This window comes from Silene latifolia, chromosome 10, assembly GCF_048544455.1.
Source record: "Silene latifolia isolate original U9 population chromosome 10, ASM4854445v1, whole genome shotgun sequence".
Taxonomy (NCBI): Eukaryota; Viridiplantae; Streptophyta; class Magnoliopsida; order Caryophyllales; family Caryophyllaceae; genus Silene; species Silene latifolia.
This window is the reverse complement of record NC_133535.1, coordinates 133440399-133459604: the sequence shown is the minus strand read 5'-3', so window position 1 is coordinate 133459604 and position 19206 is coordinate 133440399. Positions and strand designations below refer to the sequence as shown.

Sequence of the window (19206 nt, the reverse complement as noted above, 5' to 3'; positions counted from 1 at the left end):
CTTTGCTCGTTTATATCTGAGCAAATAACTTGGAGCATATAGAGTCTTGAGCCTAAATAGCAACTAAACCATTCACACTATAAATTAATGTTTTTAGGAGCGTCAAATATAACACCAACCTTCAACCTTATCTCTTGACTCAGGAGACCTGGACATATGGGAGTGTCACCCTCACAATTTTTTTCTTAAAAGGAAAGGAAGATAAAGGTCCCTAGATTTGAATAAATACTCAATCAAAACTGTTGTACAACTTATAGCTACTCCAAAAACATAGAGTTGGTAGTATGCCTGACCAACTCTCAGGAAGAAGGGAGAATGAATCAAATTCTTAGCGGGGTTTGTGGGTGCCTTCATTGAACCTTGTGTATTGCTTAAATTCCACCAATTAACGTATTCGTAATGAATCACTATTTAATCTTCGAACCTTAGACGTGTTATTTATACAGAATAAGTTTATCATCCCAGTAACTATAATAAACTATAATAGTAAATCGGTAAAATTTACTCGTATATCCCTTACAAAAAAAAAGTAAAACAAATGACTGAGACAAAGGGAGTAACTATTAAGCATCAAAGAACACACATCATAAGCTATATATTGTTCTACTATTGAAAGAAAATGGGCAATCAACTGTACCTACACTTGTGATACATCAGGGGCATTAGGTGTAGTCACATGATAGATTTTGAAAAATTTAATGTTCTCAAATGTCGGTTTTGTTTCTGCACTCATCTCCTCTAATGCTTTCTTTCGAGCTTCCCTTGCCTGCAAAGATAGGAAACCTTACTATACTTCAGAAAAACAAATTATCATGTCAGGAAACCATACTATTATAAATTAGTTGATGACACAAAAACTCAAGTAGGGCAATTTATATCTTACACACATGAAGACACCTAAATTAGTTGATGGATAGTAATTTAATGGTGTAGCAAATGCCAAGGGAAACAAGATGAAAGGTGGATTAATACACTATAAATGTTGTCATGCTTATATTGTCTTAGAATACGGTAGTTTTAAACTTTAGATATTGTAACTTTGTTCCGTAAAACCCATGAAATCAGAAAATATTGTGCCTTTTGTATGTTCAAAGTTACATGATTAACTAAAAAAACGAATAAAGGGAGGATAAAATTAGCAGAAAATATTACTCGTAATATAGATTTATATAACAGCTAGTATCCGATTGTCTCAACTTATAAAGGCAAAATAAAATCAAGTCGCATTATAAGGTCGTCAAAATTTTTTTCCAGATCCATTGTGAGCTTGAGCGATCAAATTCTTGTATGGAGGGGTTAAAATCATAGGCAAAGTAATAGCTTCAATTTTACTTGGCCTTTCAAATCTCATCTCTACGTACAATCCCCTTAACAACTCCTCTGACAAATTCAAATCCTCGAATTTCTTTGCTGAAGTGTAGGGAGTATCTCCTGTGGTTACCTAACATCAAAAACACTGACATCATTCTCAAACCTATCTAATTATCTTGAGTTAACCGTATAGTAATTGAGAGCTATTCAAACGTTGTCGTCAATTGTATGGGCATCCTCCAAACCTCTTAATTGTCCCAAATCGAATTAATATCTAAAAGTTGTTCCCCTGAGCAGTGTCAGCAACAATAATTATCGCGAGTTTTGAAGTTTTGTTATTGTACCGAAGCATCCTCAAAACCTCTTAATTGTCCCAAATTGAAATCAAATCTAAAAGTTCGGCTGCGCAACACACGACCTACGCCTAAACAATCCTATCACTAATTATGGCCGGAATCGAAGGTTTCAACAACAAAGTCTTAGTTTAGAAGGAATTGCACAACACACGACCTACGCCACTACATTCACATCAAAATAATCAAGTAATTCATAAATCTACATAAAATCAATAAAAAGACAAATTAAACAAATAACCAAACAATAATTAGCAAACAAATTGAAGGTGGTAAAATTTAGGAAACTATAATTACTAAACAAATCCAATCGCTAATAGTGAAATCAATAAATTGCAAGGGAAATTAAACAGTGATTTACCTAACTGAAGTGAGCCATCGTAGAGCGTCGAGTCACAGATTCATTGAGTGACGCAGTCGATTAGTCGCTTCTCAAGTATAGAACGCATTCGATTGGAATTTATGAAATCCTATTAACAAAATTTTAAATGGTTACTGTTTGTTGCAGGAGAGATTAATCTTACTCTATAATATAATCTAATACGAAAGCAAAAGTATATGGAAATATGGAAGATGAAGGGAGATGGCAGATCGAAAAATAAAACGCCATATTGGAGAATGAGAGATGAACACTGCAAAACCAAATCAGATCAATAACTCAAATTAATAAATCGAACAAAAACGCTAGATCATGAAAAATGCAAAATAAATACTTATGTAAATGTATATAAACTTGTACTGGAAGATGAAGATTTGATAAAATAAAGAAAATTGCAAAGCAATTATTTCGCACAAATCTTAAAAATAAAAAATAGTTATATTCGCTCCACTTGACTGGCAGCATCATCTAGACCAATCAAATCGACATCATCTCGATTATACAATCTTAAGAAACTGCAAATAACAAAAACAAAATCAATCGATAACAAAAAAAAATCAAAAAATCAATGAACAAACAGTAAATACCCAAATCACATAAGAAATCAATTAAATTTTATAAAAATAAAAACAACCCAGTTGAGAAAGAACCTTACTTTGAACAAAGAAGGCCTAAAGATTTCTGATTTCTACTATAACCATGATGCAAAGATCGATTTTCTGATGGAGATTGCAAAGGTGGTGACGCCATTGATGAACTCAATGTTTCACTTTTTTTCTCTAATTAACGAAATACCCAGAAAAATCAAAAGATTACCCAGAAAAATTCGAAGAAATTAAATCCCAGAAAACCCAGATGAACAAAATTGGAAATTTCGAAGAGATAAAAATCTGAGTAAAATTTTGTTGAACCGTATCAACTATGAAACAAATACTTAGTTTAGATTTTGTTTTGAGTAGATGAATTGCTTTGATTTTTCAATTGATAAGAGTGTTATGGAGTAATTTGATCAGTCAACAATGTATTGATATTTGTGAGAAAAATATGTTACCCAGTAATTTCTCTGTCAAGAATGTTATGTGAATTGAAAAAAGAGAAGTATTGATTATAGTGGTACAGTATTGGGAAATGGTAAAATGTTGGAAATGTACTTTCCTATTTTACCGTGATTGGACTTTGATTTATTTATTTTTTCTGATGTGGCCATATTGCAAAACCGTGATTGGCTAAAAAAAAACTGATTTTGTGAGGTTGAATGTGAGGGCTGCATTACCTTAATTCTCAAAGAAGATTGTGCCACATCAGCGGTTTTACAAGATTCTTTTATATATATAATGATTATCATTTGATTCTTCTCGGTTTATTAATTAAAATCTTAAATATTCACATATAACGTCAAATAGTCAATAATTTTACCCTTAGCTTCTTTTATTGTTTACTCCATATTAATTCTAAGTGAGATTGTTGTGGCAAATTACATTGGTTAATAGTCTAATTATTAACATCCGTGTTTCTTCAGAATTTGGCTAGCGGTAGTATTGCTCGGGGTTGATTTGTAAGTCATTTCGAATAGTGTACGTTTAAGTGGGTCATTTGAGAGGATTAGTTCCGGTTTAGATTATTTCGGAGTGCTTTTTTCAGCAAGGTGAGTTGTTACAGAATGTGAGTTGAAATTGTTGAAAATATAGGGTCACTATAGGAGTGAAGATACATTGAGAGAATATATGTTGTTGTGTCGTGATATGGAAGCCACTGAATGAGAAACGAAATCGCCTCAACTACGTTACAAATCGATATAGGCGTCGTCCACCAAGGTCACACAACACTCCTAACAGTTGTCAACTATTAGGAGTTGGAACTCATATAATATGCTCAAAATTAACATAAAGAAGTAGTAAATGATATATGAAGATGTACATCTCAAATGACTACACTTCTCATACTTATAGTGGTTAAATAGCTCCATAACCACAAAGTTAGTGGCCTAACTATCAGTCTATCACTATAAACATGGGCCAAAAACAAGGAGTTAGTGGCTATAAACACGCAAGTAGTGGTGAGATATTTTTACGAGATAATGGAAGGCATCTCTCTAATACAATGTATTTAGACAACATTATTAGTCTTAGCATTACTTCCAACAGAAATCTCATCTACCTGAAATCGTATTTTCGAATCCGGATCATTTTATTAAGCCTACTTATGTTGTAGGAAGGGGAGCCATGAAGGAAAAAATTACTAAGGGGCGTTTGGTATTGGAAAGGGAAAGCGAATGAAATCAAGAAAGGGAAATAGAGGCAAAGGAAAGGTAAAGAAATGGATCCCTTTTGATTTACTTTCTTGTTTGATTAAAATACAAGGGAATGAAATTTAAAAAAAGCCCAAAAAAAAGAGAACCATAAACACCCACAAACCACCACCACCACTCCCCAACATCAACCACCACCAAACTGACCCACATCAGCAAGAATAACATCGCCGGCTAGCCATACCTGCCACCGGGAAGTCAACCCTCCCTTACGCAGCACTACTTCTTCTCATTTGTATACCCTACGAAATCTCCTTTCACCACCATAATCAACCCTTAAAACACCATCAAATCAGTCCCCAAAACACAAAAACCCCTCCCCCACCCATCAAAACACCAGATATGGTGGTTTAAGGATGGGTTCGTGGGACTAGGGCGGGTCACCGGAGAGAAGCAATAGGGAAACACGTCGCCGGAAAAGGGCTGGAAGGATGTCGCCGGTATTGGATGGTGACGTCAGTTGTGGTGGTAGTGGTAGGGTATGTGTTGTGGCAGTGATGGGGTATGCGTAGACCTGGAAAAGCTGACCCGATCCGATAAGGCTGACCCGAGACCCGAAAATGACCCGAAGTTGCGGACCCGATATGACCCGACCCGAAACTTGATTGACCCAAATATTGACCCGACCCAAGATGACCCGATCCGAAATGACCCGACCCATAATTGACTCGATCCAAAATGACTTAAAGTGACCCAAAATGACCTGAAACGACAAGTATTAAGTCAAATTAATGTTATTTACACCAAATGAGCTTCATTTGTTACAATCATTCCTTATAAATAGTTAAATTTGTAAAATAGTATTTCGTAATCAAAATAGTACTAACTAAAGTGTTTTAGCCATTAACCCGAAAGCGACCCGACCCAAAATGACCCATACCCGAAAGTGACCCGACCTGAAGTGACCCGACAAAAGGTCACCTGAAAATGATCCGAAACCCGAAATGACCCGACCCGATTCAACCCGATCCGAAATGTATGACAAACCCGAAATGACCTGATCCGAACTGACCCGGCCCGTACCCGACCCGAATGACCCATTTACCACCTCTAGGCATGCGTGGTGGTTGAAGACTTGAGGTGGTAGTTTAGTAAGGTAGGGAATGGAAGAATGGAATTAGAGAGATTATGGGTTCCGGAGGGGAATTGAGGGGGGTAAGAAAATGGGAAAAATGATGAAACAAACACCATCAAAGGAATTAAGGGATTTTGATTCCCTTTTCCTTTCCTGATTACCCCTAACCAAATGCCCGATAAGGGTTCTCAAAATTAGATAGAAACACGTCATTGACATTAATACCACTTATCAAAGTACATTAATGGCAACAATATTACCCTAATACCACAATGGCTCCCGCAAATTGCTAGGTAAGGGAGGGGGGATGGGGGGATTTAGATGTATGCAGCCTTCTCATTGTTTTAGCAACACAAAAAGGTCGTTTCCGAATGACCCAAAATAAAAATTGCGTCGAGAATTACATTGAAGAACCGCTATTTTTCAAAATACAATAATGCAAAAATATTCAGTTTTCTATCATGTGTAATTAGAAAATATGTTAAAGTGGCTTACAAAAGAAAGTTAGTATTTAACTCATTCATAAGTTGTTTGAATTCTTTCACAAAGTTAGATCAGTAACTTGGAGTAAAACTTGAGTAACTTTCACTTAACGACGAAATATCAGATTGTTAAAGATGATTGATGGATTAATAAAACCCTAAAGCTTCAGCCAAATGAGTACAAGATAAGGAATGCATACAAGACTCAAGTCACTCAACTGCCATTTCTTAGCATGAAAATTGCAATCAACTTTTTTTCATTATAGTAACATGAGCATTTTTAGTCGCTCTCCATGCTTCTGACCCAATTGAGGTGGGGTACTTGAAAAGACACCAAAAGTCAAATGTCATTTAACTCATATTATTTCAAATCAACCCATATCTAGAGGGTAGAGTCCTAGGCTCGAGACACTTCCTTAAAGATCACCCATTCATTTAAGCAACTTAAGACCTGTAATAGTAAACTTCCTGCAATTGTGGGAGTTCACCTAATTGTTGCCTACTTACAAGGAATTAACTTTTTTGCTATTTTTGTGCTTTTAAGGATATATTGTGATTGTGTTCTATCCTATAATTGTTAACAGTATCAACTGCTATTACAAAAGGCCAAAGGGCCAATGTATGTATGTGCAACCTCACAAGTGTGTGGTTGTTTCCAACACTGAAGAGCTACATTCTAAATTATTTCTATCGTAGTCTAATAATATAGCAAGTTATTAGTCATTTGTATCATGAAGTAGTAGTCCTTTAGTGTAGTTCTTAACACAAGGGTAAGGCTGCATACTAACTACTAACCAATGAGCATATCTGTTGGGCATATCATGAAACACAAATGCTTTTTTTTTAAAAAGAGGTATATCCGAATTAAATTTACATTGAATCAACTGTGATGGATAGATGGACATGCAAAAGCAGAATGCCTAAAGATTAGCAAAAAATTCCTCAATATGTCAAGACTTGAGATCAATTGTGAAATAAATACTCCGCATAAGAAGCATGTATTTGTATTTGCTTCCTAATTTTATGTAGCACAAATTTTTATTGAAGACGAATACTTTAAAAAGACCTCTTACAAGCTGCAAGTAAGAGAGCACGTGGGGGGAGGGATTGTGAGAGGTCTTTTTAAAAAGACGGTCGAGACTTATTGTTTATGTAGAGACACTGTGTACATGCTTTAAAGTGCACATCAATTCACAAACAGTGAAGGTGTAACCCACAAATGAGATGATTACTGCAACAGGCCTACATACTGCACATATCTGCAACCACCGAGTTGGGAAACGGTTGGTTATTTAGATTCACCACACAATATTGCATGCATCTTTGAATTGGACCACAATATTCATCCAATCATCATATACCTCCTCATTGACTTTGGAATATGAATCTGATCACTTCCAATTGAATTCAACACTTCAAAACAATCCAAATTGGATTTTCAGATTATTACAATAAATGTTTTTGACAGTTTGCTTAAAATAAAATAAACAAGTTGCTAGGGAGAAGACATGCTAATCTCGTGATCAGGGTTAAGCCCGTCTAAACTGTGAGATCCGAATGCAATTGAATAAGATTCAAGACAGGTTCAAACTTCTTAGGCTTGTCCAGATTTAAATATGCATGACTGAGACTACAAGAGGCTACTTCCATAGCTTGCGCAGGGACATGTTTTTGTCGGTATCCTTCTTCATAACCTTGGCCACGGCCATTTCAAAGTCCTCCTGAGTCACATGAATTCTCCTCTCTCTTAGAGCAAACATTCCCGCTTCTGTGCATACCGCCTGTGACATAATTCGCATAACCACATTAGGAGGCCTCAATAATATCATAGCAAAGACACTTGATCAGAACTCAGAAACGAGGACACGAACAACAGAAATGGAAAAAAAAAAAAAATGAAACAAGTGTACAAGCACCCATCAATTAGATTCAATATAAATTGCGTCACAAAAGATCCCTCGATAAGCTCTTAATAGAGTGTCTGGTATATACAGATTTAACCAACCGGCGTCACAGAATAAGCTCGATTCTCGATTCAATGAAGGTCGAGCCAATCTTGCAACCTAAACTAAATAATAATTTGGGTTGATCACTTGATCTCACATCAATACATGATGACTTGGGTTGGCCTCACATGTGATGTAAGATCGTCTCGTAGAAGACTCGTTGTAACAGGACAACCAACAAGGTAAAACGACAAAATAATCGGCAAGGGTATGTGCCAGACAGCACAACGCAATTCCCACCATCTTTGATGAGAAAGGACTAGACAAGGCCAGGATGCAAATGATCCCATCGAACTTCATTTTGTATCACATGACAGAGAAGTAAGTGGACTAAACGAAAAGGGAAGGAGTGGGATAACTTGTGGGGATAGAAATGGAGTAATCCATTTTCCTTCTCTCTTCACCAACCAATTCTTCCATATTTGAAAATATAAGTCTGGTGCAGCTCATTGTAAACCGTTTCTCTCATCTTCCTTTGCCCTGTCCCTCATCTTCCTTTGCCTGTCCATCTGTTCCCCGCCGAGGCTTGACATATCCCCCAGACCCCCAGCTTTACTCACAACCTTTGCCCCCAGTTTTTTCTCCCCACAATTTGTGTCTTTTGATCTTCCAGACACGCTGAAAGTCTGAAACCTTTTTTTTACTCTCCTTCCTCTCCCTTTCCCTTCTGAAATGCTAATTGAATAAACTATAACAAATTCTTCAACGAGATGATCTTACAATAATCGACAATCAAAAAAAAATTCTCGTAAATTAAACTGAACCTTTATAGGAAAATTCACACGAAACCCTTGAGGTTTAACATTTTTTCCATATATAGCACCTAAGTTTTAAGTTTGTGCACAAGGTACTCTCTAGTTTGTTCGTTAGTCTCATGTGCAAAATTGCAACATTCGTCAAAATTTTGTGTTATTCGACAATATGTATTTTGAAACGAAAATCCTTATAGGTATTGCGTACTATAAGCACAAAATATAAACGTTAGTAGCAGTGTGGCACAAGTGCACAAATTTAGTAATTTTTAATTTTAATTAACTATTTTTCTCAAAAATTAACCACATATTAGACTATACGACAGTCGATAAGACGACAAGTCATCAATATGACCGTAAAATATGGAGGTTATGGTTTGGTCGCAGTGAGCAGAAAACACAAACCTCAACAGTACCATGTGCGGAAACTTAAGATTTTGGGTACTATGGAAAACGGGTCAAATCTCAGAGTACCATGTGATTTATCCGTATATTCCTAAAAGTAACAGTGACCCTTTTGACTAGTAAAAGTTTTCATAATACAAGTAACTATATCAACCGGGGCTATGAACCAATTTATATCATTAGCGATCATTTTACAACCTCTAGGTATAACAGTCTCATGTAACATATTGCAAGACTATATCGACATATTGTGAGAAAATATCGGTAAAAGTTGACTACCAAAATAACAGGCGGACATTGCTTCTACGGCACACAGCTGCAGAACTAGAAAAGTTTTACACACGAGTTCCTATCACTAATGGCCAGAAATTCCTAAGATTGAAGATGTAAAAAGCAGCTAGGTATAGGACACGACTTGTGAAAGCACAATAGCTAGCAGAGGGATGGCAAAAACATACCTTAAGCTCCGCACCGGATGCACCATTCATCTTTTCTGCAATCTTCTTAAGATCAATGCCTCGCATTAAGTTCATTTTTCTTGAATGGATTTTCAAGATGTCAGCACGCGACTGTAATATTAAGAATATTTCACTCATTCAGGCATCAACAATATAGTAATAATAACTATAAACACATACTCCTTCTGCTTTGTCGAAGTACCCAACGAAAAGAGGGCAAAGGTGGTAGTATAAGTTTCAGTATAAATGAAGATTGTATAAAATCATACATACTCCTACTGCCTTCTGGTTAATAGCTCAATTTCCATAGAGGTTTTTTCGGAACCCAAAAAAGTGAAAAAATAAATAAATTTAAAACCCTATTCAAAGTGAAGACTGTCAAAAGAGGCAATTAACTTACATCTTCATTGGGATTTGGAAATTCTATCTTTCTATCGATCCTTCCTGGCCTAAGAAGAGCTTGATCCAATATATCAATTCGATTTGTAGCCATTAACACCTGTGAAATGAGCACTGCAGTACATCAAGTACTGTACATTTTTATCTTGAATGAAATTTACATGTAAATGGTACAAATTAGCTATACCTTGATCTTATTTGAAGCTTCGAAACCATCAAGTTGGTTGAGAAGTTCGAGCATTGTTCTTTGAACTTCGCTATCACCATTGCCAGAACCAGACTCCATCCTCGCAGAACCTATGCTATCAATCTCATCCATAAAAATAATTGATGGAGCATGCTCTCTGCAAATACAGGATACCCAAATCTTTGACATAAGAATAATTGCAGTATGAGAAGACCAGCCTAAAGTACAAGTATAAGTAAAATAGATAACACACACCTGGCCATAACAAAAAGTTCCCTGACCATCCGAGAGCCTTCACCAATGTACTTCTGAACAAGTTCGGAACCTGATACCCTAATAAAGGTACAATCAGTATGGTGAGCAACAGCCCTTGCCAACAGGGTTTTGCCTGTTCCTGGAGGACCATAAAGGAGAACGCCCTGATAAAAGAGCAAAAGTTGGAGATTCAGTATGTTCATTCCTTTACTAGTCTAGGTCTTCTTATATATAAAAAACCACAGAAGAGTACATCACCCCTTTTTACCTTTGGTTGAGCGATTCCAAGACTCTCAAACAACTCGGGGTGTTTTATTGGAAGCTCAATGACCTGACCAAGTACAACAAGCGTGTGAAGAATCAAGTAAAGTAATAACATAAATCAACAAGAAATCAATAAATTGTTGTGTAGTTGCAACCGTATATTCCACAAACCTCCTTTATCTCTTTGATTTGCTGATCAAGGCCGCCAATCATGTCGTAGGTCGAATCTGGAACTTTCTCAACTTTCATAAGATTGACCAGAGGGTCTACTTTACTCGGCAGAATTTGATGGAGGACATAACTGTTATTCCGCAACGCAACTCTCGTGGATGGAGTGAGTTTAGATATGTCAATATTTTTGTCAATATCAACAACATATTCGCCCTCTGGATAAATCTAAGGATCCCCAAAATCAAACACATGAGTTTGGAATTAGGGAGGAAAAAATTGTGCATCATAACATCTCATGCTTAGAAGATAGACTGCATTAATATCAAATTTTAGTATAAGAATGGCTTCTTCTTCAACACAGATGGACCCGCTGTTTCTCGCACGCATATTAGAGCCACAGTTAAACCCACAGACAAACAATTTTCTGAGAGATCTCAGTTAATAGTAGAAATCAGAAACCCAAGGATACGCACTTATCATGCTTGTACTATGACATATTTTGCTAGAATCCTAGGATACAACCGAACACCATTCACACCATATCTGTGATCACTTGATCAGTTGGGATATTGGTAATACTATGAAACAACTTAACAATGGTATTAGCTACACCTTGCAGGCAGCATATAAGATTCATAATAGCTTTATACACCATATAAATTGAAGGGTGTGACATAATGCAGATAGAAGCAACTTTCATTCAACTATGTGCAACTGACAAATAATCAATAAATCAACAACTCTCCATCTTTGAAAAACAAGCTTTTATTACATATGATTCATAGTCTACTAAATCATCTCAAGTCAACTAGCAAAACAATATATAATTCCGCTTTTAGTATTCGACAGTACTTACTTTAACCAGGACTCTTGATTTTCCCATCACTTTAACCACTTCACCGACATAGGAACCTGGTTCTTGAAGCAGTTGTAATTCTTCCTTGAGTGCTCTAACTGACAGGTTTCCATGATTATCAAGTATTAGCAACAAACAAAGCTTAAGTAAACAAAAATATTATCATACACTCAACACAATCAGGAGATGAATAATTATGAAATAAGAAAGTCCCACTACGCAAAACAAAAATAACCTCGACTTAAAAGTGAAACCAGCTCACTGGAACAGAAGGAGGCACAGAGGATGAGCTTCCGTCCTTTCAACACTTAATCTGACAAGTGTGAGCTTCCTAAGGAAATAACAGCGTGCCCCTGGCAGCTTAGCCCCAACAGCCCAACCCTATGTATGAGATGGTCACCTTTGTCACACTATGAGACCGTCTTATTCTATAATCCGTGATCAACCAAACCACGCCTAAATGTGATCGAAGGTTGCTAAAGTGAACTAGTTGAATACAAAAGGAGACGACTTTCACACATAATTATCATCAATGATCGATAAACAGGCCTAATCTACAAGGCAAGCAGCAAAGATGCTCCAGTCAGCTAAAGAAACTGACATCAACCACAAAAATTCATCACTATTCAATTTCAAGATATATGCTATCAAGACCTAAGCTATAAGGTTCATCGCGAAATTGAAATCCTAGATACCGTAAGAACTTGTTATCCCAACCTAGAATTTCGATAACTTGACATCATTTGCCAATTAAATCCTAAAAAAGTCTTTTATAAAGAAAAACAATAATCTACCAACAAAACAATGCGCCCCTTCAATTATCCCAGACGACCGAAAACCAGCAGTAATCTATTCAATAAAAAACATAGATGATCCATCTATCCATTATCCATTCAAAAATAGATGATACATTACTTACCTAACTCAAGACATATAAGGTGGTGGTCAAGCCTTAACAATTGAACATTAAAGTTCGAAGTTAAAATCCGAAACGCCGTAAAAACAATCGCTCAATTTCAATTTATGATAACAATTCAATTATCCACTAAACAGTACCAAAATACACTCAAATTATACATCAAAACCCTAGATAATAATCCAAAAAAAAGTAACAAATAGCAAAATTGACGAAATACGAATTGAATGAGTAATGACGAAAAGAGAAGAGTTGAAGAAAGACCTAGGGAATTGCGGTCGTTACGCTGAGCTTGAAGACGTTGGAGATTGAACGTTTTGGTGCGAGCTTCAAGGTGACGTTGATGGATACGCTGAGCGAGATATGGACTAAAACCCTCTGGTTGATTCAACATTGTCTTCTCTACTTCCGCCATTGCCGTAGCTTTCTTCGTAGTTTATGTCCGTTTATATCTTTCGCCATTGATTTTTATAGCGCCCGGTTGCTTGTGTGAGAAGGTATGCTAGATTGTTAATTGTTACTCCGTATGTATCTGGGATTTTTTTATTTTTTTTTTCTTTCTCTTTACTGTGGCCTCACTCCCATCTAGCAATTGGGCCCAGCCAGGTTTGGGTCGAGTCGGATCCTCTCGGATTCGGGTAATACCTGGCAGCCTATCCTTTCGGATCGAGTTGGATTCGGGTCTCATTATCAGGTGGGGTCATTTCGGGTAAATGATGTGCCGGGTCGAGTTTGCGCCGAGTCACATTATTTCAAATTTTTAAAATTAAATTTGATTTAGTTACTTCATTATTAAGTTAAACATATCAATTTAAAAACTAACTAAATTACTTTCATTTTGATCAAAATTAAGCTCAACATTTGGCTGGTCATCAATTTAGTCGAGACATATTGGGCCACGTTCGGGTCACTAAACATGGGGTCATGTCGGTTACAGGTCATCATCGGGTCATTTTGGATTGCAACATTCTCGAGTCGTTATCAAGTCGGGTCACTCGGGTCAGGCCACACTTGTCAGCTCTAGTCCCATCTAAGGCTGAATTGATTTGAGCAGGGCCGGCCATCAGCCCATCAAGTTATTAGAATATGACTCGAGTCATTCGTGAGATTCTTTCTTAAATGATGGGAGATTGACTCTCTTTGGTGCAACTAGCAAGAGATAAGATCATATCCTCGACCAACATTGGAGCTTTTGGAGCTTAATTGGATGTTTGCTTTGTCCTTTTAAGACTTTTGAAAGTAGGGATTTTGTTTGTTAAATTTCCCTCTTTGTCCACTCCCTTGGTTCATTGTTTCTGCCTTTCTGGTTGGGGGGGGGGGTGTTCGGGTCACCATACCAAAGGTTTGGGTGATCTCTTAGCCCGGATTTAAGGTGGTGTTGGAGTAGAGGTCGTATTTCCTTTGTTGTTGACCATAGATTTGCATGACATTCACTATTTCATTCCCTTGAATAAACTCCGGCAAATCCTTTGTCCTATGTTTGTGTTCCATCATATCACATTGGGCATTATTGTTAATTGTTATCAGCTTGGCTTCACCCCAAACCAAGCATTACTATTATGGACACTGGATTTATAGTTTGTGATTTAAATAGAAATCCATGGCCCGTCAAAACTATAGTAGCACAATTTTACACGTAGAACCATAAACGGAGAACATATACTCTCAACACCACAAGTCCACGACAAAATAGAAGTCGTTTGAAAGATTAGAGCGCTTTTTGCAATATATTTTATGTAAAACCAACCACCATGTTTTATAACTCCTGAATTTAAACATGATTGACGGAGCTTGTAGCTTGCATGAAAATCATCGAAGATGGTTCAAATTTACATGGTCAATTAAGTTGGGATAAAAACTCAAGACGACCTTGTTGGCTCCTAATAACCAGATTTCAAGAGCACTACAGTACATATAACCAAAAATGCAAAAGCTAATGAAAAACATCCTATTTAACTTGGCCAAAACTCAAGGCTTCTCCCAGTCTTTTAGTTTTTTGCTCCCCTTGGGTTTTGCAATCGGTCTATTCATGCCAGCCATTTTGGCGTTGTACTTGGATCGTAAAGGATCATTGTTTGCCCACCTGCAATTTGTACAAAGCAAGACATCAACATGCAGAACCAGTCTGGTTTAACAGCAAGAGGGGATTATCTCGACACAGCCAGAACATTAGGACACAAGTACGGAGTATCTCTTATCTTTAATCACTTATATTATTCACCTATACTTAAATATAACAACCTTATCCTGTCCCTGTTCTTCATACCTCGAAAACGAGTTTGTTCAAACTGAGTCTGACATTTACTCATTCTCCTCAATCTTACCTCCTACACATATACAAGGGATCTGAAGGGGAAGGAAAATGGATCCCTTCATTTCCCTCCTACAAGGCAAATTATTTCTCGCCCACCAACAGAAAGATTTGGAGGGAAAACTCCCTCCCTCTATTACCCCTCCCTTCCTTTCCTTCCCACCCTTTCCTTCCCCTTTTGCCCCTCCCTTCCCATTCCCTCCATTTTTTGTTTCCAAACAAAAGGCAAAGCATCCATTTCTATATAAGCACACGTCCATTTTAGTTACGCATGACCAAAACATTGTTCAGTTTCACATCCCAACAGCCATAATATAATAGTGCAGACCTAATTGCAGTCTTACAAGATTTTGACTCCAATCTATGGGCCATAACGGCATCGGAAAACCCTCGCTACTTTTCTACCTATTCTCATTTAACCTCTCTACTTTTTCAGTTTAACCGACCTAATCTTTAACGTCCCTATCCAGTATCCTCTTAATATAGAGGCAACCCACAGAACTTTTGAACAATCTTACTATATAAAGTGATTGTCCACAACCTCCTCACCTTTTTTTTCAGTGAAAGGTGAAGTTTTAAAGATATATCAGAATTAGCAGAATAAAATTTGTAAAAATCAAATAAATGAACACTTTCTAACACAGAACTTTTTTTTTTTGAGGGGGTTTCTAACACAGAATTTTAAATAGATACTCAAAGATGAATCTTTTGTACATAATTTAACCACTGCAATTCTCTAGGGTATTTGATCATTTAATATTTCAAGCAACTAGGTTAAAATACTTAATTTGTTCCTAAAATTTACTGCTGGTGATTCAATATGAAATACGATTATATATTTATACGAAAATTTGCAAACGTGGTACTCATAGCTTCCGTCCATTAGTAATCCTTGCTCAAATAATTTTTATCCGAAAAGTAAGCAAATGAAATCGAGAAACTAGTATGGAAATAAGCAATTAATAATGCTCAAACACGTTTCTACGCTTCCCTCTGAAATAGACAGAAATAAGCTAATACGACAATGAGGGATCATGTATAACTTCACATTACTATACACTCACGAATACCTTATTTTGATGAACTCAAGTCTGTGTACCTAAATACAGTACTGCTACACAAAGCAGTAATACAAAATAAGGATACCTAGGTGGAGGGACAATGGCACTCTTATATACTCCGTATTAAATATCCCTAACAATTACTCGAATACGAAACATCAATTCAACATATATATACCTCCATTGGCAAGCCCTAGAACGCTTATAAATACACACCCTTAAACCCTTGCCTCTAACCAATACATAATCGCAAAAAATCCATACAATCAGATCTATGTTACTCCGACCGGTCGAGTGTCGCATGCCGATACTTGACTTGCCACACACGACAGGACACAGCACTCGACAGTTCGTTTCAGACCAAAAAACTGAAAACTTCACAGAAAATAACTGTATCCAACGTGTCACGTCCGTGCAGTCGAGTTGGAGTAACATAGAACCAGATTAATGACATTAAAACAGACAACACAATTGAATCAATTAGCACCATCATCAAAACCCCAATTAATCCCCATTTCCAAATTCTACTCATCATCTAACCAGAAAAAGAGCAACCATCATAGCAACAAGCATTAAAAATCACACTAATCCAGCTATTTCACAAAAAGACGCAAACTTAATCAAACAATTCCAAGGTACGTGCCTTATAATCATCAAACACCAACATAATTTAGTTATATAAATCAAGATTCTTTTGAACAAAATCATCATACCCACATAACATTTAGCAAATCATCACAATTTATGAAAAACCATGATGAAATTAACCTATAAAACACAGTCTTACAAAAGACTAACTGAACTTAAAGACCTTGTTATATTGGAGTATGAATCTAACTATATAAGATTAATCTCTGTTTTATGTTTGGCTAAAATTTCTCAGATACTCGTCACCAGTTGGCTTTAACGACACATCGATGCAAAATCAGGATAATTAACTGATGGGTGCTGTCTTTAGCAGGTTTTGTCTTGCAAGCAATCTTTTCATAAAGCTACAACTACCTAAATTATGTTGATGAAGAAAACCAAGTAAAATATCAAATCAAATCTGTGTCTCAATTGATTTGATCTCAATCAGAGAGAACCATTGCTTTCAAAAGCTTAGGAAGAATTGTTTACAAGCTAATGATACATGTTGCTACAAATTACAAATCTTTCCTATGTAATACCCGGTATCAATGAAAAACTGAGTTCCCAAGAGTAATTTGAATTATAATTACTGATCTGCAACAGTAAACGCTCAGTCATGGCATTGCTAGAAGCTTCACCATCATTGTTGACACATAAACTCATAAGTTATGTAACGATGACAAACATATATTTCTCACTTGTAAGAACCAACATTTTTAACAAGCTTATTTAGAAACAGAACAAAATCTAGTACACAATCAATCAAGCAAACAATCAACAACCACAAAACAACGACGAGAAACCAAAAAAAAAAAAAAAAAAAAAAAAAAAAAAAGAGAAAGACACTTACGGAGTTGTCCAATCAGTGGTATCCTCATTAACAAGGTGAGTCCATTTAGTCCTGCCACTCCTACCAAAGTGCTTAACCTGCATAACCTTAGGCAAAATAGTCTTATTAAGTTTATCATCCCCAGTTGGTGCCGAGAAATCCCTCCGATAAATCTCATCACTTCCCATGGTACCAGCACTATCATCAGGATCATCCTGAAAGAATGCACCCTTATGATAATACTTCTGCATAAACGTCCATTTCTGCTTAGGCACAGAACTCGGTCCTGATTTCGGGTTCTTCCTTTCCCACTCTCTCCTTTCCTCCTCTGTCATATTCCTAACCTTCTCAATCTCCTCTTTCTCCTTAATCATAGCATCCCTATCCTCCCTGTCGCGCTTTATCCTCGCTATCTCCCTCGCTTTCCAGCTCTCATATTCCTCTGCCTCGTTCGCCTCATCATCCGTATCCACATCCCCAATATCTGCCTCGTTTTCAATTAAACTCTTCTGTATCTCATAATCTTCTCGTATCTTCTCCACCACAATCTGCTTCGTCTCTGCCTTCCTCTCAGCAATCTTCCGCTTCACCGCTTCCTCCAACGCCCGCTCCTCCGCCTCTAACCTCTCCCGCTCCGCAATAGTCTCCCTCTCCTGTTTCGGAACGAAAACAGGCTTAGCCATTGCCCTACGATTGGCCTCCTCCTCTTCAGAATCCGTCTCGTACTCGCTCTCCTCCTCAGAATCCTCATCCTCCTCCGCTGCAACGCCATCCTCATCCTCCTCTTCATCCACAGTCGGCAACTCTCTCTCCTCCTCGCGACGGAGCTTCAACAACCGCTCTCTAATCCTCCGCCGCTTCTCCTCAACAGCGTCCTCGTCCTCCTCCTCTGCAGCCGCGTCCTCCGCAGCCTCATCCTCCGCCGTGGATACTATCTCAGCCTGACGAATTCTCCGATGATCAGCGCGTATTTCATCGCGGTCGATGGCGCGAGTCTCGGCAAGACGGCGGAGACGGGGATCATCGACGGAGTTGATATCATCGGAAGGGAAAGCTTGTTCGAAGGAAACGCGGTTGCGATTGGACGAGGAAGTGCGGAGATCGGCTTCTTCTTCAGCTTCGTCCGCCCAATCAGGTGCTTTGCCTGGCCAATAACGCTTGACTTTAGTTTGTCCGATTTTTCCTCGGAGCTTCTCTCGTATAGCGATAATGGCGTCGCTTACGCCTGCAGTCACTGACATGGTGAATCAGAAAGAGCGAGTTAGGGTTTGGTGAGAGTGAAGTATTTCAAAATTGATTTGGGAAATTAGGGTTGCTGATTGTTGGAGAAGAGGGTTCTTTTATATTTTCATGAATAGTTTCTCCCCGGTTATTAATAGTATAAGTGGATTGATTATACAACTGACGTAATACCACCAATTATATTATTTTTTAGCATTATAATAAGGGGGTGTTTAGTTGAAAGTCAATAAAAAAAAAAAAAAAAAAGGAAACAAAGTTATTGATTTCCTTTGTTGGTGTTTGTTTGACAGAAACAAGGTGGTTGAACCGTTGAAGGTATGAGATTTCACTAGTATTGGTTGCCCAGCTTTCGCCCGAGCTGCCTCTACTTACCATTAAATTGTTTTTTCATTAAATAAAATAACTTAAAGTTGCATAACTCATAAATTTATCAATAATATATTTTTCTATGACATATCCTAAAATTACGATGAAATAAAATTTGAGACAAATTCAATAATCTCGCTATTAATATTTTACCCTTATTAATGAAACAATAGTGATAACATTTCACTAC

The 19206-nt window shown here is 37.2% G+C and overlaps 2 protein-coding genes and 1 long non-coding RNA gene across 3 annotated transcripts; all 3 read right to left on the bottom strand.

The window, feature by feature from the left end:
* Positions 1–1189: 1189 nt before the first annotated feature.
* Positions 1190–3102, bottom strand: LOC141609201 (uncharacterized). Its single transcript, XR_012527285.1, has 3 exons — positions 2699–3102; positions 2026–2558; positions 1190–1441 (listed from the first exon to the last, which is right to left on the bottom strand). It is a non-coding gene; the product is annotated as an uncharacterized LOC141609201 (long non-coding RNA).
* A 4128-nt stretch (positions 3103–7230) lies between these two features.
* Positions 7231–13137, bottom strand: LOC141605978 (26S proteasome regulatory subunit 8 homolog A-like). The gene is made up of 9 exons (XM_074424933.1): positions 12842–13137; positions 11662–11759; positions 10806–11030; positions 10639–10701; positions 10371–10534; positions 10116–10272; positions 9930–10028; positions 9530–9640; positions 7231–7689 (listed from the first exon to the last, which is right to left on the bottom strand). The coding sequence occupies exons 1-9, from the start codon at positions 12990–12992 to the stop codon at positions 7549–7551; spliced, it is 1209 nt and encodes a 402-aa protein (XP_074281034.1). The 5' UTR covers positions 12993–13137; the 3' UTR covers positions 7231–7548.
* A 1199-nt stretch (positions 13138–14336) lies between these two features.
* On the bottom strand, positions 14337–18784 carry LOC141605977 (uncharacterized). The gene is made up of 2 exons (XM_074424932.1): positions 17430–18784; positions 14337–14660 (listed from the first exon to the last, which is right to left on the bottom strand). Exons 1-2 carry the CDS (start codon positions 18647–18649, stop codon positions 14546–14548), a joined length of 1335 nt encoding a protein of 444 aa, XP_074281033.1. The 5' UTR covers positions 18650–18784; the 3' UTR covers positions 14337–14545.
* Positions 18785–19206: the final 422 nt, after the last annotated feature.